The sequence below is a fragment of the Vulpes vulpes genome, chromosome 4 (genome assembly GCF_048418805.1).
Source record: "Vulpes vulpes isolate BD-2025 chromosome 4, VulVul3, whole genome shotgun sequence".
NCBI classification, from domain to species: Eukaryota; Metazoa; Chordata; class Mammalia; order Carnivora; family Canidae; genus Vulpes; species Vulpes vulpes.
Window position 1 is genome coordinate 32,660,189 of NC_132783.1, and position 23,932 is coordinate 32,684,120.

General features: G+C 36.5%; 1 protein-coding gene across 50 annotated transcripts in view; it reads right to left on the reverse strand.

Annotated features, from left to right (window-relative positions):
- The window catches only part of ANK2 (ankyrin 2), a 543,251-nt gene that overhangs the window by 184,455 nt on the left and 334,864 nt on the right, over nucleotides 1–23,932 (reverse strand). For all 50 annotated transcript variants that reach the window (XM_072755468.1, XM_072755436.1, XM_072755431.1 and 47 more), the window contains one exon: nucleotides 12,624–12,725. In XM_072755468.1, the coding sequence (XP_072611569.1) occupies nucleotides 12,624–12,725 (102 nt within the window). The remainder of the gene's footprint in view (nucleotides 1–12,623; nucleotides 12,726–23,932) is intronic.

Sequence of the window (23,932 nt, forward strand, 5' to 3'; positions counted from 1 at the left end):
TCCTACTTTTTGTTTGTTTGTTTGTTTTTAGATTTTTATTTTTCAGTAGTCTCTACATTCAACAGGGGGCTTGAACTTACAACACTGATATTAAGAGTCACATGCTCTACTGATTGAGCCAAACAGGTGCCCCCCATCCTCCTAAGGAGGCACAAGTACAAACAATTTGTACACAATATTAAGCTTAGATAAAAATATGGTATAGACTTTAAATTTAATATAGAATAGAGAAAGCTTAAATTCAAAACAAAGAACAACTCAATTTCAATTATACACATATTAAAACATTCACTGAACATTCCAAACTGTGCTAAGAACCAAGTCTACATTTCAAGGTATCCACATAAAAGCCTAGTAATGTTGTTAGAGAATTACAATGACTTCTAATTTTCTCTGCATTTTTTACGATTTTTATTAAAAATAAGCCAAATTTGATGTTCTGGACTCTAAAAGAATATGGGGAGAGTGAGGAAGGAGCCATCAAACAATAAAGTTGGCTTTAGGAGTCTTCCAAGAAACACACCATTACTCTGCTTTCTATCATTATAAAATGATTCCTACTAATTGCCTCTAGTATCAATTTCTGATTGCCTAAGACTCATAAGCTGGCATAGTCAGTTTATCCTCTGAGCAATCACAAAGTTTGGTTCCTTTTACAATTTATTGTATTTATGTTCTCTGCTTATCTTCCCAGCAAGGTTTATCACAAGCAAGAATCAAATCCTATTCACCTCTGTAACCTCTACACTTAATATGGTACCTAGCACAAGAAAAAGGATACTTCAATAATGTTTGTACAGTGAGTGAGCTAATGAATGGCATGTACCATACAAAGGTATATAGGAGTCTGCTTAATTCATCCAGTTATTCTACATTTGTCCATAAATGTAGTCAGTGCTTGGACAAATCAGGTACAAATATGTCTATCTCTTAGCCTTTGAAAACACAAGCAGGAAAAGTTCACTATCTGAGGCTAAAGCTGGTTAACATTAACACGTATAAGAGGAAAGTAGATCCTGAGACAAGCACTTAATCTAAAAGGGCTTTTCTCAGTCTGGAATCCCTTGATATGTTCTTAAGGATCTCAGGATTCTCTGAGAGTGTTTTATTTGACATTTTCATTTCAGTGCCAATCTGAAAATAAAAACTAATAGAAGTATATTCTGGATCATCTGGATAATCACATTTAATTAAATATCATCTAGTAATTTCTTGACCATGCTTATGACTGTCAATTCATGCCACGTGATCACTGCAGGAACACCCAAATTTTAATGCAGTATTTTTCAAACTGAAGTATATGGATGTATTCTCAGTGTTCCAAAAAAAAAAAAAAAAAAAAAGTCTCCCCTCTACTTAGAAGAAATACTGCCTCAACAGGTGGTTTGTAAACATAACTGTTAAAACCTGGATCTTTCCATCTAGAAAGCAGAATAGATGTTTAAGGAGGCATTACCAGAACTTTCCTCAGTATTACACAGAATTATAAGTTATCTGAAAGAAACAGTGACAGTCCTGATTAAGTTGGAAGGAATAAACTTGTTAGAACTTTCCCCAAACCTGTCCATCCAGCTACTCTAGTTTGAGTGAAATCATCTATTATGGCCATACAGCTTAATTAAACTCTACCTAACTGCAACTGTCAGAGTGATACTTTGGTCTCCTGAGTGTGCACAATACAATGGGTTTTCACATGTATAATTTGAGCCCCTGGTAGTCTCCCTTTTTGGCAAAGAAGAATGTTGAGATTATGAAGTATGCAGCACAGTGATAAGCATATGCAATAAAAGTTACTATTATTTGATATCTTAGGTATTAAATGGGATACTTCTTAAATGCCAGTCCTGGGTCTCAGTCCCTTCCAACACAGTGCTCTTTTTCACTAAATAGCACTGAAGCTTAAATTCTAGTTCATAAACATTCCTTGTCATGGGTCATATAAGTCTGTGCTAGCCTCCCTTTCCCTTAAGTTTAATGTTAGCCATATTTATAATGGTATATTTTATGAACTTCTTTTTAAATCCCTTAATTTTCCTGTGCTGCTAATGTTTCAAGTTCCTATTTTATGAGGTTTGCATTCCTTTCTGCATATTGCTAAATCTTTAGTTGTGAATGCAAATGGTTAATAATCATCTAGTGCCTCTTTAGAGACACACAAAAATCTCACTAAAAGGTGTTGTTAAAAGGGCTGTAGAGTATATGTATAAAAAGGAATATTACTCAGCCATAAAAAAGAATGAGATCTTGCCACTTGGAAAAACATGGATGGACCTAGAGATTATTATGCCAACTGAAGTAAGGCAGAGAAAGACAGAGATGAGTTCACCTTTATGTGGAATCTAAAAAACCAACCCAAACAGAAACAGACTTATAAATAAAGAGAACAAATTGGTAGTTGCCAGAGTAAAAAGAAGTAGAGGAATGGGATGGAGAAGTATGAATTTCCAGTTGTAAAATAAATAAGTCATGAAATGAAAAATACAGCATAGGTAATATAGGCAATAATATTGTAAGAACATCATATGGTTACAGCTGGTACCTACGCTTATCATGGTGGGAATTGCTTAGCGTATAGAATTGTCGAATCACCATATTATACACCTGAAAGTAACAAAAATCTTCGTATGTCTGTTATTTTTCAATAACTCTTTTTTTTTTTTTTTGAGTGCCTAAGTGGCCCAGTTAGTTGAGCATCCAATTCCTGGTTTTGGCTCATGTCATGATCTCAGGGTTGTGAGAGTTGCTTTGGATAAGAAAATATATTCTCAACTCCCTAATAAATTGTATCTTTCTCTCCCTACTTCTTTCCTCTGCCTCCCATGGGCACGACTCATTCCTCAAAGAAACATCATGCCATAAATTCTCTAAAAAATCTCTTTCTCAAACCTTCTTCTTTCAGCCCAGCAAAGACTTTGCATACCACTACAAGGTATCATTTTAGACTGTCCCCACTGGTCACAGTGCCCTGTGCAAAGAACTTTCTTTTTTCATTGATGTTGTCTTTTTTGGGGGAGGGGGGTGGTAGAAGGGGGGAACCAGCTGTTGCCTGCTCCAAGGTGTACCCTTATGAGCTTTTGTATCTGCATTTTGAACTCTTTCATCCTACCCTGAAGACCTTTCATTTCTGAAGGAAGAGGCTGGAGAGAAACTGAGTACAGGACTAAAAAGAATTGCCTACATCAAATTGTACACATGTACACATTCATTTATAGATGGGTAGGTCCTGACCATACCCAGCTCAGCAGACAACCACTTCCTAAGAACGGACTGCTACATTCTCTTCCATACACCTATCTCCTTCATTTCTAAGCATTTTGAAAAAATTACCATATGAAAATAAGTTCTTCTTTTATTCCCCCTGCTTCTTATTCTAGAAGACAAAACGCCTTAAAAGACTAACGATGATAAGATTTAGTTTACTCCTTTACAATCATCAACACACACACACACACACACACATACACACACAGGGAGAAATCCATGTGGGTAGGAAGGGGTGGGGAAGGACTGGGAAACTTCTACAGAAGGAGGAAAAGACTATGGTGTAAGCAAAGAAAGAGAGTGTTAGATTAAGAGTTCACAAAATTTCAGCTCCTGCAAAGGTGTTGGGATGATTTTTAATGGCATAAAGAAAATAACTGAGCAGAAAAATGATTAGGCAGGAATAGCCTCTACATCGTATCTCACACACCACCTGCATTTGCTCGAAGTACACCCCTGAAGAGCTGTATTGAACACACATGTGGATTAAGATCTCCCCTCCGTTGACCTTGGTAGAAGTCAAGGTGGGACTCCAGAACTCTATAGGCTCCTGGCTAGATTCTCCACATACCCTGCCCACTATGTCTCTCCCCAGATGACCTCCAAATCTCACCATCACGCTCTGGTTGTGACCATGTAGACTAAACTCATGCTTTTTATTCCTGTATGTGCCAGTCACCAGGTCAGTCCCCATCCCTCCAAATGCAACCCCTGTGTGCCTCTCTATATCACCTTTCCTGACTCCATCTCTGATCTCTTCTCATTTCCTGACCCTCTTGCACTGAGTCCTCTGGAATACATGAATGTAGTTATTAGCAACATTTCTGCATCCTAAATTTTTTCTCTGAACATTTCTCTTAACCTTTTCACTCTAAATATAACCCACAGGCACTACTTCCCTGAAGTCAACTCAAGTGATAGATATTTATCCCCTCACTTAACCACTGAATTTGGTGGAGCTGTGCCAATGCTCTTTACTGCTCATTGTTCTTCCAAACTACTATCCTCCTCCTTTTGCATACATCTGCAGATATCATCAGTCTGTATCTTCTAGACCACTTCCCTCATCCTGGAGGACTTTAGCTACTAGTTCACTGCTGCTTTCTCCAACATTTTTGAAGGTGATTTTTCCCAAACTCCAGACTTCTCTGCCAAGGATTTTTTTTCTTTTCTCTACATCATCTCCTCACATCCATGGTCACACTCCAGACCTTGTCATTTTCAATAATATAATTTCTCTCAGAACTCAAATACAAACATTGACCCTTTGACCACAACTTACTCTCTTGCCAATCTACTGATCCATTTCAAACAATCCTTCTACACCTTACACCTAAGTCTGTTCACCTTTTCACAGTGCCTGTTTCTCTCCTTGCTCAGTGGAACTACATTCCATGCATAATCTTTAAAATCATTTTATTCATCCCCTTATATACATCCTCAGTCTGCTTGTCTTTCTCTGTCCATACTACATATGCTTAGCTAAGCCACAGTCCTGGTTGTATATAACACTCCATCTGAGTCCATGCCTGAGCATGGCCGCAGAACCCACATCCACGCTAGCTGCTCATGATCCTTGAGTAGGCTCCTTGGCAGTCACACTCTGCTACCCTTACTCTCTCTCTCACTCTCCTTGATGATTGTTTCCTACCTTCTCTCTCTTCTCCGTTAATGAATCTTCAACCCTCATTATTCTCCTGGTGAGTTCAACCTTCATCCCTAACTCCACTCTTTTGCTCTTATCTTACATTAAATCCATAAAAAAAAAAAAAATCTGTCAGCTCTATCTTCAAAATATATCCAGAATCCAACTCTCCTGCCTGTTGCCTGGGTCTAGAACATTTCATCTCTTACCTAAAGTATTACAAAAGCATCCCCTCCTCTGTCTTTTCTCCTCTTCAATCTGAGGGTTACTATTTAAACTTAAGTCAGCTTATGTCACTTCTCTGCTAAAAATCCTCTAATCACTTCTCTTCTCTCTCGGAATTAAAGCCAAAGTTCTTAAAATAGCCTATGAGGTCTTACATGACCTGGTGCCACTGATGGCTCTCTCCGACCTCTACTTCTCTTCCTCTGATCTCCTACTACTCCAGCTACACTGGCCTACTTACTGGACCTTGAGTACACCAGGCATGCTCCCTCCTTGAAGCTTTCTCACTTATCAAGCCTTCTTCTCAAATATATTTCCTCCAAATAGTGCAGGGCTTCGTTGGTCAAATTTTTCAGGCATTTTTTTGAGTATCCTATCTAAAATGACACACTGCTTCCCGTCTGCTCCCTCTGCCTGTCCCTTGCTATATTTTTCTCCTTATCATTTATTACCTTATCTCCTTCACATATTTTATTTTATTTTTTTGCTTTGTAATTATCTCTTTCTTGTCACATTGTAGATTATAAGCTCTATGAGAGTAGGGGTTTTGTCTCTGTTTTCATTGCACCTAGAACAGTACCTACCATACATTAAACACACATTACATGTATGAATAAGGAGATGAACAAATGCCTGAGTTCCAACTGGCAGAAAGAATGTGATTATACTGTGATTATAATATCCGAGATGAATTAGGGAGGGTGGAGGGGCTACCTCGGACTTATATATTAAAATCCATGTCTTTCATAGGAAAAGAACGTTCAAGAGAATTCTCAGAATATGAATTGTGTTGTTTCCATCTAAACTACTGTAGCAGTGTACTTAAGACAGTCACAGAAATACTTTGCACGAAGCTACCCTTGGCATTTTTTAAATGAAATAAGAATTGCACTTCAAATATCTTCACAAAGCTGTGAGACAAAACTTTTTAGAGTTATGAACAAGTCGTTGATGAAAAGTCTCTACTGGAATTACTTTGCACTGAACAACCATCAACATTAAAACTGAAAATTCTAAGTGCTTGAAATACTACGCAGGCATCATTCAAATCCAACCTGAATTGCCGCTACTCAGTGTAGAACAAAGACCAGTATTAATGCACTGAAGAGAAGTAGAGAATAATACAGAATCCAGATCCAGACAGATGCACCACCTTTTGCTTCTTCTAAATGAGAGGTCAAATAATAAATATGTAACAATATTTGAAGTTATATTTGTGCCTCATTGAACTGGTTAGGAAACTGGAGATAGATCATTCCAAATCCCATTAATTCCAGGAGTTCAATCTTCAAGTATTCATCTTCATTGCCTTTATAAATGCCCAAGCTTATATAATTGGTTTTGGTATTTTTAAAGAGAGGTCCAAACTGGATAGACCAAATGACATTGGTAAAAAAGATTTTAGTTGCAGAAAAAAAATTTAGTTTCATTTAACTCAGATAAAAGAAACTCTTACCAAATTGCTCTTGGAAACTCTTACCAAATGTAATCTTTCCTATTTGATGACACAAGCGATGAGAATAACCTTTTTACTGTCTATAAGAACCAGCACCACTTTCACTAAAGCTTAGGTCTAGAATCAATATAAAAAGCGCATATTATTATAAAAGGTGTTATCCTTTGCTACTATTTACTGAATGCATATTTTCCTAAGCATTTTGCCACATCTCATTTAATTATGATGACAATCCTATGACTCCAGTGTTGTTATGATCACTATTTTACAGTTGAAGAAACGGAGCCCTGGAAAAACTGAATGCCTAGAGTCACATAGCTGGAAAATGGATAAAATGAGAATTTTGATTCTAGCACCCACATTTTTAAGGTGATTTCCAAAAATGCTTTGTGGTCTGAGTCATAACTATGTGAGCATATGAGAAAGTCATTGTTGGGTGTACCTTCTTGTTGGTAAAGGCCTGATATTTTAGGAATATTGATATTATTTTGAAAGAAGTGCTTTTGACCTTGTCTCCTGTTTCTGAGAAAGGAAGCACAGGATTTAACTGATAATTTTGGACCTTTACACCTCAGTAGAAAAGGGTAAGACCAAAAGAGCAGGACACATTGAAAACTGTTAACATTCAGTGTCATATATAGGTGTATGTCCAATAAATGACATGTGATATACTTTATTTTGAAGTCACTGCAGTGAAACTAATAAATTTTATACACAGTAAAAGTACTTGAATCTTCTTAGCCTTTTCCTGATTTTATCTGGCTATAAATTTTTTATGAAAAGGTTATAGAGTCTATTTTTAATGTCGGATGTTAACCTTGTTTATAACATTATTAGTGTGAACAATTACTGAAATAAGAAAAGCATTAAACATATATGAGTTTCAGATAGGGAGCAAATGCTGATTTATTCTCTATTCTGAGTATACAAGAGATAATAAATAAATTACTAGGTTCATCTTCTAAAGAAAACAAGAGATTTGTATCCATTTGGAAAAGAAAAATGAAAATTTGACGTTTGTTTTTGGTTGTCTAAGAAAATTGTATTGTGACAAAATTATGAATTTTTCTCATATCCTTTAAATGATTAAAATCCAAATTGTACTTATGGATTAAATTTCAAAATTTTCATGGTAGTTATGAGACAAATTTTAAAAGAAAAAAATTTTCATCCAAATTTCAGTTTAAGGAATCTTAGAACGCCAACACATGCGATATTTTTGGAAAGTTGGTACAGTCCAGATTGCCTTTCATTGAGAAATATAGCAGGGTACAGAAAGTCCTGGTTTCTATGTTACATGTCATGATGCTCCCCAGAAATCCAGGTTTACTAGCAAATTAATGGACACATTTTCTTCTCTTCCTTCATATGCCTTATTAGCTTTGAGCTTTTACATATTTAGATAAAATGATATTTTGGCTAAAGACTTCCTCTTTTGCCTTCCTTGGTTTTTGGAAATTATTTTCTGTTCTATATTTTATTTGAGTTTTAGTAGTAATCGTGGTAGTGGTGCTCTTTGACTTAAAAGTAATTTAACTATGGAGCACCTAGGTGGCTCAGTTGTTTGGTGGCCGGCCCTTGTTTTTGGCTCAGGTCTAGATCTCATGGATCATGAAATAGAGCCCAGCATCAGGCTCTGCACTCAGCAGGGAGTCTGCTTGAGGATTCTCTCCCTCTGCCTCTCCCCTACTAGCATTCTCTCTCTCTCTCTCAAATAAATAAATAAATAAATAAATAAATAAATAAATAAACTTCAAAAAATAAAAAAATAAAAATATTTAAACTACTATTATGTTAATTTAAGGATGAATAAAGTTCTTTCTACATTACCAATGGTAGATTTAAAAAAGATTTGAGGGATGCCTGAGTGGCTCAGTGGTTGGGCGTCTGCCTTTCAGTTCAGGGCGTGATCCTGGGATCTGGGATCGAGTCCCACATTGGGCTCCTTGCAGGGATCCTGCTTTCCCTCTGCCTGTGTCTCTGCCTCTCTCTCTGTGTGTCTCTCATGAATAAATAAATAAAATCTTAAAAAAAAAAGATTTGAGATTCAAGATAAAGGAAACTACACTGTATGCTCTGAAAGGAAGATCCCAATATTTCAGGAACATGTCCTGCAGTAGAAAACACTTGTACATGTGAGATAGAGAGAACTGTGTGGCTGTAAGAACATCACTTAACCACTTGTGGGTTCTGTTTCTGCATTTATAAATTTCAGCAAATGCCTACTTTATAACATTTGTCTCTTCTGATGAAGCATCACATGTAAAGCCTCCAGCAGAAAGCCTGATACACAGTGGCTAGTTAACATTAGTCACTTTATCTCTCTAACTTCTATTTAGTGTTCATTCTTGAATAATAATAAAGACCAACACCAGACAATACTTACTTTATACCTAGTAAATTCAGGTGATTGAGCAGACTCTATCTCATATGTTGTATGAAGTCCAATTTTAATTTTTCTGATTCTTGGTAAATTATATATTGTAAATTGGTAATTGCAGTAAAAAAGTATACCTTAAAAATTCCTTTCCATAATTTCATAATTTAATTTACTTTGCAATAGTGATATAAGATTAAATATATTGGGATCCCTGGGTGGCGCAGCGGTTTGGCGCCTGCCTTTGGCCCAGGGCGCGATCCTGGAGACCCAGGATCGAATCCCACGTCGGGCTCCCGGTGCATGGAGCCTGCTTCTCCCTCTGCCTGTGTCTCTGCCTCTCTCTCTATCTCTCTGTGACTATCATAAATAAATAAAAATTAAAATAAAAAAAATTTTAAAAAAAGATTAAATATATTATTATTATCTTGCTTTAGAGATTAGAAAAGTGTCACTATCTGAACTGAAATGACTTGATAAAAGTGGAGATAGAATGTAACTTTCAGTCTCTGGGCTCCCAAGTTTTGTGTGGTTCCATGACACCATGTTACCTTTTTACAAAAATAAACCTTTGTCCCATTTATAGCAACATGTTAGTGGACAGTTAGCCACTATAAGCAAAATATGTTAGGCATTAAAAACTTTTTGAGGTAACTCAAGAAGTTAGGTTGGTCTATGAAGCAGATAAGAACTGATTATTTGCTGCTGAAAAATCATTTTTCTAAAAAAAATACCCCAATATTGTTCATACAATTAATGTATCTGTTATAACTTTGGGTTGAGTGCACTTGGTTTGACTGTAGTTAACTACATTTTTCCCTGGGTTGCTTTTTTGACATTATGTATGATAATTTTACCTAAATGAACTTATAGTTTCATTGCTTATTCTCTAGAATTTTGAAAATTTAGAAACTTAATGACTTGGTATTAAAATTTGGGACTGTATTTCATATACTTCAAAATACCTAAGGCACTATGCTAAACTTAAAGTATTTCTTACTCAATCTCATAGGCATTTTTGGAAGAAGTTCATATATCTATATGGGAATGTAGATGTTCTTCTTTTAGAGTAACTAATGTACCTAAAGTTCAAGTTATTTGTTCTAAAGAATATGAAAAACATATCAAATAAAAAGACTCATAATGGAAAACAAGATGGATAAATAAAAGAATATAGATGCAGAATATGAAAATCTTACATGTTTGGATAAAGGCATGTGGCCTTATTCCACAGGTCAGTGTCAGTATGTAAGGTCTGTTTGGTTTTATCTTACCTACCAACTAAAAAGCTAAACTCTACTCTTTCATGATGCTGATAGAAGATATGAGTCTCCTGGGTCAGAGACAAAGGACTTCATAATTCATAGCAAAAGCTGCTGCTGAGTGTCAACATGCTGCTTGTGTCATTTCCCTGTGCTTCCTTTCCAATACCATAGAAGTGACACACAGGACCAACGACAGATGCCTGCACACACTATGGGTTATGTTAAAGAAGGGGAACTGATGTGGGGGATTCACAGCTTTTAATAAGAAAACGCAAGCCTACTTTTTGTCTGGAGAGGGGGTGGTACCTAGAGTTGCTTACTGCAAGCGCACCCTAAGAAATGGCCCAGATAAAGAGCATTCAATGTCTTTTATTCTTGTCATACTCAAAAGAATAGTGGAGATGCTCAGGGCAACAGCAGTTGTTTTTCCCAACAGCAAGTGACTCTCACTATTTTTAAAAAGATTTATTTATTTGAGAGAGAGAGAGAGCATGCACAAACGAGGAAGGGGAGAAGAGGCAGAGAGAGAGAGGGAGAAGCAAACTCCCCACTGAGCAGGGAGCCTGATGTGGGCTCAATCCTGGAACCCTGGAATCATGACCTGAGCCAAAGGCTCAGGCTTAACCGACTTAGCCACCCAGATGCCTGGATTCTCACTGGTTTTAAATGCCAAGAAATGCATTCCTCTAAAGGATAAGAAATATTGCCATCAGTGACAATGCTTTCTACACTGGTAATTCTCATGAGGAGCAATGGAAATCTTGAAATCTTCACAAAATGCTCCAGGTGATTTTGGTACAACCATCTGGCAGGAGGTGGGGGTGGGGGGGACACCATAATCATATTTTTCCTTTAGAAAGGTAACTCAAGGCATTGTATGGAGATTAACCAGATTGGACAAGATGAGGACAGAACCTAATTAAGGAGGCTATATAACAACCATGGTAAGTGACTACGAGGTGATTCAATTAATGCAAATATGGATGTAGTAGACAGACCAAGAAAGGAGTGCTATACTGGAGCAGGGAGAGATAATAGGAGGAGAATTGTTAGAATTGACATTCATGAGGAAATCAGCACACAGAAGTTTGAGATATCAAGTCTACTTTTTGAAAAGCTGTATTTTAAAGATTTACTAATTTTAGGGGATCATAGATCTTAATATATACCAGGATAGGAAGAGGCATTCTATAGACAATTTAGAATCCAACAATGAAATTTACTTTTTGTTAACTTAAAATTAGCCAAGACTATTCACTTCCCAGTTAGCTCTATCAAACACACACACACACACACACACACACACGAGTGCACCAACATTTAGAGCACTATAGTGAACACTGAAGTCTACTAGACACTTTATTCATGACATAAAAATCTTAGTCAAAAATAAAACAAAAAATCTCAACATCCATGGGACCAAATAATATCCAAGATGTATAATAATGTCTAAGGTACTTATCAAATGAATGTGATTAATGGATAATCCAAACACTTCATTTAAGCTAAGGAGTTTCAAATTCTTCTCATTCTAATCCATATTTTAAAATTAATTAGGGGGAAAGGGGGAAATATTTTTTTATTTTATTCTGTCATTTCTCTTTTTTTAAGATTTTATTTATTTATCTATTCATTTCAGAGAGAGAGAGCAAGCAGGGGAAGCAGCAGAGGGAGAAGCAGGTTCCCTGCTGAGCAGGAAGCCTGACACAGGGCTCAATCCCAGGACCCTAGTCTCATGACCTGAGACAAAGGCAGATGCTTAACCAACTGAACCACCCAGGTGCTCCCTGTCAGTCCTTTCCGAAAGAGAGAGAGAGAGAGTGGATAAGTGGGGGCAGGGGAAAGAAGCAGAGGGAGGGGAGAGAATCTTAAGCAGTCTCTACGCTGAGGGTAAAGCCTGATGCAGGGCTCCATATCACCACCCTGAGATCATGACCTGACCTGAAATCAAGAGGCAGACGCTTAACCAGCTGAGTCACCCACGTGCCCCTTTTCTCTTATTTCTTTATCTCAAATTTTAACTATCAGTTATCCATGAGTAAAAGGCATATGGCAGAGAAGAAAAGAAACCAGAGTCTGGATAACTAGTTGATGATAAGTGAGAAATGAAACATCATTCTTGGTCAGTATCCCAGCTAAGAGCAGCCCAGATCATTTCATAGACAAAATGGACATCCGGCTGTTAATTTTGATCTATCTACTTTGCTGCAATATTAGGTTTAGATACAAATGTTTGAGGCCTCACAAGTTGGTAAAGGGATGAAAATAGACATTCATAAGTCTAAATCACTGATATTTTAGTAAATTCAATAGACAAAAAATAGCCTTAGGCTATTGGAATACATCTAACAGACAATGAGTGCTGCCTCATTGTGTATGGAGCCATGCTCTTACCTGATTGCAAGTGTTGATGTCTATGCCCCCTTTCAGGTATTCCACTACTTTGTCCAGGTTGCCTGCTCTGGCAGCACGGAGGAAGCTTGCATTGCTGTCCGACTATGAGGAAAAAAAAAAAAAAAGAAAAGGCCTTTAGCGAATTATGGATAAAATAAAGACACATCAAAGACAGAAAGACAAAAAATGTTTACACTGCAAATCAGAAAAGCCTTTATTGCAAAATATCTCAATATTGAGTTTAAAACACTGAATAATAATTCCCAGGACAAGGTAGCAACTTCATCATATTTTTAGAGAGTTGTTTAAAGTCAATGGGAGGTATGTTCTGCTATATTGAAGAGTACAAAAGAACTATTAAAATAAAAATTGTTACTGCTTTATTATAAATCTTTTGCCACATTTGAGGATGAATTTATGCTACTCCCAAATCCACTGTTAACCATTCATTTTAGCTTCAAGGTGCTCATGACCTTATAGCAAGCCTAATGTCAAGCCAAAAAAGGAACCAGAAAAGTAAAAGAAATTAAAGGGACTGGGTTTCTTTTTTTCTTTTCCTTTGCTGTTTGGTTTTCAGAAGAGTCTGAGAGAGAATGCTGAGTATGGGTCACTTGGCAGTCATCTGTCCTCTTTACAAGAGAAAAGGAGAAAGCTCTGAGGATGCTTTGAGGAAAGAGGATAACACTAGTTGGCAGGTGTGGACTCAGCCAATGCAAATTTTGTGATCCCAGTGATTTTGGGAAAACAAGATTAAACTTAACCCAGCTGACACAATACCAGACTAAAATCCCTTGGTAAAGATAAACATTCATCACGGGGCTGCTTTTTAACTCCTCTTCTTCCCCCAGTGCCTCTCAACATCAGATCCTGGAAGAAACAGCTGAATTTCCCCCCACAGAACATCCAAAGCAGAGCTGCTCCAAAGGTGAAGCTACAGTCACCCAGCCACCCTAGCTTGCTTGTAAAACCTGACTTTTGAAAATTAACCCAATAATGATGATAAACTTTGTGAGGTACCAGAACAACTTGTGCAACTTTATAATTCTTGTGGTATCGTATCTGACTAAAGAGAACGTGGTAACATGAAAGGGAAGTGAGACACAGTTGTGACAGCTCATAATCCAGCACTCTCCCTGGTAGGCTACACTGCCTCTCTTCCTCAAAGAGTATGTTTGGCAGGGGCTCTTGGCACACTCTTTCAAGACCTATTTATTACAACTGGTGATGATGTACAGAGATAGAAATGGAAGTATTTTCTCTGGGAGTCTCAAATAGAGAATTGTTTGCATACTGTTAAAGTGATTTACACATGGGAAGATGGAAAGCCACAGGACCAAACTACCTCAAATTTAACTCAAATACCATAATGACTGATATATTTACAAATCAGACAGATAACTTATGAAGAGTTGAGAGATATGCCTAAAATCTATACAGCTAGAATTCATGTCCCGATGCTTCAGAAGAGTATCACAGTCTGGCTACTAACCGACCATTCTTCCCTCCCTGCATGGCTGCAATGCCTCACTCTTTGTCCCTCCTGAAAGCTGTGCCCATGGCAGGGTGCCCTAAGGATATCTGCAATGCTGCAGTGACTGACTTGTGACTCATTTTAAAATGACTTCTCTATGGTTTGTGGCAAATTCTAAACTCCAGCGAGATTTTCCACGTCAGGTTTCTTGCCACAGCACTTAAAAGTGAAAGATAATACTGTGCATTGTGTTAGGTCAATAACTCACAGGAAACATTGTTTACTATAAAACAACTAAAATTAAACAATATTAGGTGGCAGAAATATGACATTATTTTCCACATATAGTTTTTTTAAAAAAATAAATCTGTGCTATATGTTATATATTATGTTAAAGATCATGCCTAGAAACCACTGCTATCTTGTACACGAAACTTATTATAGTTAACATTCATTGTTTACTATGGGTCAAGCACAGAGCTAAGGGAGTCAATCATATGTATTATATCCTTAATATTCACAATAATAGAATGAGAAACTATCATTATGTTCATTTGATAAGTGAGGAAAGAGGTTTAGGTAGTTTCCAAGGTCACACAGTTATTCAGTGGAAGATCTAAGATTTATTTATTTAACATTCTTTTTTTTAAGATTTTGTTCATTTATTTATTTGACAGCACACATGCACACAAGTAGGCAGAGCAGCAGGCAGAGGGAGAGGAAGAGGCAGCCTTCCCGTTGAGCAGAGAGCCCAAACTGGGGCTGGATCCCAGGACCTTGGGATCATGACCTGAGCCTGAGGCATATGCTTACCTGACTGAGCCACCCAGGCACCCCAGAAGATCCAAGATTTAACTTATGTTTATCAGCCTGGAGCTAGTCTAAACTGCTACTCTATCTCAGCCTTCCAAAGCATCAAGGCAGATATTATTACAGGTACCTAACCTATGTGCTATAGGTTTTTTTCAGTTGTGAGAACCACTGTTACGCCCTTGATCTACATATTTGCTCTGTAAATCACGGCACCTGCTAAATAGAGTCCCTTAGCTGCAGAGAGAATTCTTGGCTAATATCCCTGTCCACACATCTCTCAGACATCCATACACCTAGAAGAAGTAGTAGCTGGCTTAAGAAAACTACTTAAAAGCATAATCACCTGGGAATGAGGAAAAGAGATGGTAAAGTACACATTGCATTAGAAAAGCCATTGACTATCCTTGTCTCCATGCCTGATATGATTAAACTCAGGAACTAAGATCAGGGTGCTCTATCATTCCTGTGGGGAAAAGAGTGCCATGAATAAGTAGAGCCAGAGGGAGCACCTGATCTGGAAGGGATGAAGAAACACCTGCAGATATGACTGTGGAGGCTTAAATGAAGATGTTGGTCTGAAGGGAGCTGCAGGCACCACGGAGGAATGTCAAATTGACCCTCTTAGAACCTTCTTAAGATTGCTTTTGCTATTACATAACTGGTTTTCATAACTCGTTTTCTCTTTTCTAAAGCACACTTCTAAAAAGTAGATGTGAGCCGAAGACTTACAGCCAATCCCTGGAATTTTAGCAAAATATATTTCCAGTGTTCTGGAGGATTCTAGACCCAAGGGAAATGTAATATTTCCCACTAGGGACCTCTTCAACAGTGAGTCATAGTAGCCTTTGCTATAAGTTGGATTCTTTCAGAACCCGTTAAAAAATTTAGCTTTCCCCAAGTGAGAAAATGCATTAAAAATGCATTTTGCAAATGCAAATACATGAAAGTGTCATTAGAAAACAGTTCCAGAACATGGGTTTCGAGAACAAAATTAAAATGAGATTTCAGATGTTATGTATAGATGCTGACATCATTTTAGGTAAAAAGTAGAGACCTGCATGGAAATATGTATTATTTCGCCACTTTCACGTAGACACAGGCATACCCTCCTCCACAACGAGGTCAATCTGTGATTAAAGCTCTTGACACAAGAGCTTAAGATAAACAGTAGTCAGTCTGGTTACCTTCAATCAACACAGAGATGAAAAAGGATTCAGGGACTCATGGTGAGAGACGCAGCAACTTTCACCACCCTGTGTTTCCCTCTGAGTAGGACAGAAGTAATTATTTCAAAATTAAGTGTACATAGGGGGGAAGTATGCTTTCAAAATAGATTGTTGTCTCCTGGTTCAACCAGGAGATTTCACACATAATAGCTCAATAAAGGGAAAATGAGGCAATAGCAAATGCGCGGGGGAAAGTCCCCAACAAATGTAAAACTAACCTCTTTCTGCTCTACTGCATTATGTCCCTAGGACTCCCAAATCCTAAAACCAATTTTACTTATGCCTATAAAGTCTGATTCTGGGCAAGGAATTCAAATGCTGAGCCCCACTTATTTTAATCTGCAACAGATGGATGTCATTAAAACTTGCCCCTTTTACAACCCTGGTGTGGCATCTCAAGTCGAGAAAGAAAAATTTCCTTTAAAATTCCTCTTGACACAGTTCTGTACATTTTTTGTATCTAAATGTTAGAAAAACAGAATACTTTCTTAGCACCCAGCAGGGTGGATGTGAAAGGCAAAGAAGAATGTGCATTCACAGAGCCACATTATATCCTAAAGAAGTACTTCTCCAAAGTCAAGGAGTCACAGGCGTCCATGAGTTTTCCACAAGATGTTTTCTTTTTTTAAATTCTGTGCTTGCATTTCAATAACAACCTAATAAGAAAAATACAAGCATGTTCCAGGTCATCTAGATGGCTACCCTTTAATGAGTACAATCATGTAATTTTGGTATGAGCCTTTGTGCTTATAATTCAGTGTATAACAAGTGAAGTAGATATTATATACAGATGCATGATTTACAAAACATTTTGCTGTGGTGCAGATTCTCTGATCATTATACATGACAGGATGGAATGCATGATAAACCAAAAGAACAGCAGTCAGCAGCCACATTACCGTAGCAAATAAACATAAGGTTCAGATGCTATCTTTGCATCAAACGTTAGCAAACCATTGCATTTCTAGTAATAGAAAATCCACGGTGAAACATTTTTCAGTTCCCAATTCTCGCTTTTACTGGATTACAGATGTACAAACCTTTGCTGCAATACTAATTTTATCTCCAAGCAAATAGAGGGAGCTTTAAACGATTATCCAAAGGCATGCCATTAAAATTGACATTAGCAAATTTCTCTAATAGCTTTAAGTTTTATTACTCTGAACTGAAAGACAAAACCTTAAACATATTAATGATGATTTGTACAACGTAGACAAAAAAGATATCCGTTATGTTATTTTCATCGGAGTCAAATTCAGAAGCATATTAAATTATAGAAATCTAAGGTTAGATCCTTTTACTATTAAACCCAATATCTGGGACGCCTGAGTTGGCTCAGCGGTTGAGCGTCTGCCTTCCTCCCAGGGTGTGATCCCGGATCCGGGATCGAGTCCCACATCGGGCTCCCTGCAGGGAGCCTGCTTCTCCCTTGGCCTGTGTCTCTGCCTCTCTGTCTCTCTCTATCTCTATCTGTGTGTGTGTGTGTGTATGTGTGTGTGTCTTATGGCTAAGCAAATAAAATCTTTAAAAATAAATAAACCCAATATCTGTTATTTAGTTTGTTATTTAGTTTTAGTCAATTCTACTACCCACTCTTAAATTGGAGTCAAGTATTTGAATTTTGCTAATGCTCAATTTGCAAAACTTTCTTTTTAGTAATGGTCAAAGATTTTAAGGAATTTTGTGCAGTTTTATTTTTACATTTAAAATAACCCTATAATAAAATAACAACCCTGGAGGTCATGAACTTGTTTTTATATTTTGAAAGAGCGGGCTACATGACTGAAGTATGAGAAGCACTGGTCAAGTAGCGTAAGTCGACCAGCAGCCTCTACTGGCCTGAGGACAGCTAAGCAGAGCACGTCCCCTCAGTCTGGCTTACAGAGTACCCTCCACAAATATTTGCTGATTAACCTGAAGGAAAGCACATGTTCCTTGTGGAATTTTAATAATTTGCTTATTTTCTTAGGATGCAGTTATTCCTTTATAAAAACAGGATGGTTTATCAGTCTAGCTGAGATCCACATTTTTAAAGCAATACAAAATAAATAAAATTTATTAAAATAACTTGGGGGGAATCTTAATAAGAATAGCATGAAATAGAAGACATTTCTACAATTCCTTAGGTCTTTTCCTAAGAATGTTGGATAAGTTAACTCCATGTCCAGCAAATCACAAGTTATATGATCTCAAGTCCTTCCTTATGTATCTCAGTTTCCTTATTAAAACATAAAAGTACATTATAGAGTTGCTGGAGGAATTAAATAAGACGACTTGAAGGTGCTTACCAGCCCAATGACAGACACAAAGGACACATGGAGCTTGTTTTTTAATTGTGGTTTTTCTTGTAAATGGTAAATGCAAAATAACAACAGCAAATCTAAGTATAAATAAGTATAAATCTAAGCATAGATGCATACACATGATCTTCTTTAAATATGAAGGTTGTTGCCAGAAGACCAAAATATTTGAAAATACTCTGGTGTGCACAAGCACTAAACAACAAAAAGGGAACCAGAATGGGGTGTTTGTGGTCTGTTTCCAATAACAAAGATTTTACAAAGCACACTTTTTGGGATATATTAATACTTTCACTTAAATAATCATACTTTTGTATAAGGATGACTGGATTATTTAAATAATTTAGATCTTTGAGTAGCTCAAATTGCTATCACTATCCTGTGATAAATCAAAAATTGGGGGACAGTTGAGAACTGCATCTAGAACACTAGGTGCACCAGAATTTTTTAGAAATAATTTCACAAATTGTCTTTCTGCAGTTAGAATACAACATGACAGGTAAAACACTTTACACCACAAAATCCCACTTAATAATTTCCATTCTGCTGCCACTAACAACAAAATCTGCTGTAAACCATTATTTTGTATGCTTTAGCTCAAGCACCCAGATTAGCCTACATTTTTAGTGTCATTTCAATAGGTCTTTAGATTGCTACTAAGTACAAAATACTGACACGTGATCTAATATTCAAAGCGCGTTCATGCAACCTCCCCAAAGACTTTCTCAATCCAGCAACCTATGTGCTAAGAAAATTGGCTGAAATACAGGTGTTCATATTTTGCTTTTAAAATAATACTACACATAAAATTTAGAATTGGGATCAGAACAATAACTAAGTTTAACTAAACAGATAAATTCCATCTGAATATTTTAAGCATATATCTTTTTGTTACATGAGATTGTTTGAAATTACACTTTTTTATAAAGACAAGGGATTTTTCCCTAAGTATGACATTTTAACATTGATTTTCACTAGCACAATAGATAAATTATTTCACTCATCAATGCTCTCCTTATTATCACCTCTAAAAATAAGAACCAACTACAGCACACCAATTCCATCCCTTTCAAAGCATTAAGATTATTCACAATACTATGTGAAGATTCATATATTTTAAAAGAGAGTAAAGGTGGAATATTATACAGCAACAGAAATAGGAATGAATATAAATCTCATCTATACGTAGCATCAATGGATCTCACAAAACAATGCCAAGCAAGATAAGTCAGATCCACAAGAGAACATCTTTATAATTCCATTTATTAAAGTTCAAAAACTGACAAAACTAATCTATACTGTTAGGACTCAGTAGGTTCTGGGGGTGCCTAGGTGGCAGAGTCTGTTGAGCTGCTGATTCTTGGTTTCAGCTCAGGTCGTGATCTCAAGGTTGTGAAATGGGCCCTTTGACTCCTCTACATGGAGTCTGCTTGGGACTCTTTCCCTATCCTCCAACCCCTCCCCACCACTCTCTCTCTCTTTTTCTCTCTCTCTAAAATAAAATAATAAATCTTTAAAAAGGAAAAAGAATAGTAGATTCTGGAAGGAGGCAGAAAACACATCTAGTTGCTGATAAGGTTCTAGTTCTATTTTCTAGTTCTGGGTGTTATAAACGGGTGTGACAAATATCCAGATGAACATTATAATTTATGCATTTTTGTATATGTTATAATTAAACGAAATGTTTACTTAAAAAAGATGGTGACACTGACAAGTAAGTTGTTTTTAACTTACACAGTGGTAACAAAATCACTGAACATTAAATAGATGAAAACATTAGTATTCAAAAGCAGTATGTTTTTCTCACAGTGGAGATAATTTTTCTAATGCAAAATATATTATCCATGGCTTTTAATGAAAATATATTTAAGGTACTACTTGGTCTAAAAAAACAATTCAGAGTTCTTTTTGTTTAACTCAAAGATTTCCTTTTTTAAAAAAACAAATATTTTATTTATTTATTCATGAGGGACAGAGAGAGGCAGGGACATAGGCAGAGGGAGAAGCAGGCTCCCTGCAGGGAGCCTGATGTAGGACTCGATCCCAGGACCCTGGGATCACGACCTGGGCAGAAGGCAGATACTCAACTACTGAACCACCCAGGTGCCCTCAAAAGGTTTCCTAAGTCAAATTTTAGAGCACCTTTTTATTAGTTGTTCTGACATTTACTGAGCTTTGCAATTATAAAGGCCTTATGATTCTATTCGGTCATACATTGATTACACTTTTCCATTAGCATTAGTGAAGGTTATTCCACTTTTCTTGTCCTTTGTACACATCATACAAATAGTACTCCCCTGATCATCAAAACGCTTACTAAATCGCAGAAGACCAGATCTTGTTCAGAGATCTCAGTTGTTAAATCTTCTGGAGTAAATATAAGTGAAGTAACTTGCCAGAGACAATTTTATACCTTAAAAAATTTCTGTACATTCATTTTTCTGAAAACTGACCCAAAATATTAATAATATGATGATATGATGATATCCTTCCTCAATGAATTAGAATTATGACATAAGAACAAAAAATCCTAAACTAGTAGAAACAATAACTCTAAGCCAGAAAAGACATTTATAATGCACACTTGATAACTATTTTATATTTCAAATTCTGTACATGATTTTGAACTTTGCAAAAGTTCTTATACATGTCTACTTTTAAAAGGAATATTGAACAGAGGATATGAATTCCCCAGTTAGTATTTCATGACAGAAGTCTGACTTGAAAAATGACTTTGTTTTGCTGACATTAGTTTGGCTTCAGGAAATTTTCTATATTCAGGCTCATTAATAAGATGCTTATTGTAAGGAGACACATCAACACTTTCACTAAAATGGGAACTTTTACAAATATAGGTGAAAACATTCTTTAAGAAAAAGATTTATTTATTTACTTGAGAGAGAGAGAGCTTGTGAGCAGGGAGAGGGACAGAGGGTGAGGGGCAGAGGGCAAGGGAGACAAACAGACGACATGGGACTTGATCCCAGGACCCTGAGATCATGACCTGAGCCAAAATCAAGAGTTGGACATTTAACCAACTTAGCCACCCAGGTGCCCCTGATAGGTAGGAACATTCTTAACTGCTTGCAATTCTAGCTTGCCCATTGAACTTTATGGTGAATTTAAGTAATTCCTCGTAAGGCAGAAAAATCCACAGTCTTTGATTACTTGCATGCATGCTAGCATATGTTCTACCTATGACTGAAACACCTACTGAATTCAGAAGTTCCATCACTAAATAGAACATATCAATTTTTTCTGAGTTTAAATGGGAAAATGGTAAGTTTGTAGACAAATATTTGTGGCTCCTTTCACAATATTTACAAATCTCTAGCAAGAAAATCAGAATAATAGGGAAAATATTTGGCTATAGCTGTAATTCAAACATCAGATTAAATAACTTGACATTCATCTTAAAGACTTTAAATAGAAGGGCATTGCCATTGAATGCTGTAGATTTTCTCAAGGGATAAGATACACTTTGGCAGGTGTCAGTTACACACATAGATTTAAGACATTACTGCTTCAGTCAGGTAAGAACTTTAATGATTGCTTTAGCTAATAAACTTAACAAGAGTTAGTACACTATTGTTTGAACTGGTATATTCAAAAGTCTTGCTTCGTTTTTTCCACTCAAGATGCTGATGATGCAAAAGCAAGCAAAATTGTCCACAATTCCACACTGAAAATTATAATTTCCCCATAATATTCCCTAATATATTCAATAACTAAAGTAACACGGAAATCTGCATTTAACATGCCAACAATAAAAATAATGAAAATTTAGAGATCTGCAACAGAAGTTGAATAATACCTACTACATCCATAGGTGATTGAATCCTGACAGTTCTCTATTATGACTCAGAGATCACCAACTAGTATTAATTGTGTGAAAAATAATGAAAACAATTAAATAAGTTGTATCCCAAACCAGATCTCTTTTCTAATTTCCAACTAGTTGGACATCTCTGTAAAAATGTTCAGCCAACATTAAACTCAATATGCCTCAAATGAATATGCACCAAAACATGGAAGAGCTTATCAAGCTTTTATGTAGAGTTCACAAATTTCCAAAGGAATTTCCTTTTGGATCGTCACTGGTCATAAAAAGAGCAGGATTTATAAATGAATAATAACCAACTGTAATAACATTAGGCCAGGAGAAAAAAAAAAGAGCTTTTGATATAACTGGGTAACAATATTGAGCCCTTTAAGGAATCTCCTCTACATGAAACTCTTTTCATTCCCTGACTAATCAGCATGTTCAAAATTTACAGGACCTTTGGGAGGGAAAGACATGTCAGAGTTCATCCCACTGCTATACTTAAAGATCAGGCTAAATGGACCTGAATTAGTTTTTAGTCTCCCTTGAAGGCTCTTAGAACTGTCGGGATATGAAAAAACAAACCCAACCAACTGAAAATATCTTTCAAGTTTTTTATGATCCAGGCATCCTACAGTTAATTTACTACTGACCTTTTGAGGTAGGCACTGCATTTTTCCCCCCATTTGTCTGATTATTCTTCAGACCATCTGCTCTGAAGCAGACATCACTCAAACAGAAGCAGCTTCGTGACACAGCACAGATGAGGTGCTGACTGCACCGACATGGATGGCACATACTGAAAGGTAGACTGCTTATTTAGCATTGAATTATTCAGGATTGGGAAAAAAAAGTACATTCTTGCAATGAAAGCTTCAGAATGGCTTATTTTATAACATAACCATCTTAAAAGAATTTGCATATATTTTTCCGGTCAAGATATGTATCTTATGCAGTTGATTTTTGTGTAGCCCAGTTAAGAAGTACATGGAAACATAGAAGGGCTTTTTGTTTACAACAGCCTAGAGTACATCTGTAAGTGTCAGTCAGATTGATTTTTCCAGGGAGTTCACTTAATTACAGCTTCACAGCCACACACTGTGACAACCTGACTCTACGTGTTTAAATGCAATTCTGAACTCATTTATACTGTCTTGGTTTTTTTAAAGACCAAGGTAGAGCAAATGGATCAGTTACCCAATTCAAATTTTTTATTTTCCCTTTTTTGAGTACATAAGTCCTGCAATATTAATATCTGCTCTAAACAATGCAGGAATTTAAATTCATTACTGTCTAATATAATTTCTTGTCTCAAGACACTATATTTATTTTGTAGGAATAACAGACTCAAGAATTTTAGTTGTACCACCCTTAGAGTTACTTTTTTTCTTTTGGAAAATCTTTCTAATAACTGGGTGTCAGGGATTTCAGCATGATAATTATGTTGTTTATTAGAAATAATTTGTATGTCTCTAGTCTCTTTCATTATACTGTTATTAACTTCATCATCATCTGTAAGATGGCAAGGGTCCATCTTTCTAATGTGCATATAATTTTTAAGAAGTTGTTTATTCGCCCCATTCTCTAAAGTATGTAGGTTCAAAAGGGCATGCCTTCAGCCTCTTTTGCACATTTGTGGTGATCTATGTGGACACTGAGTGCCAACAATGAACTTT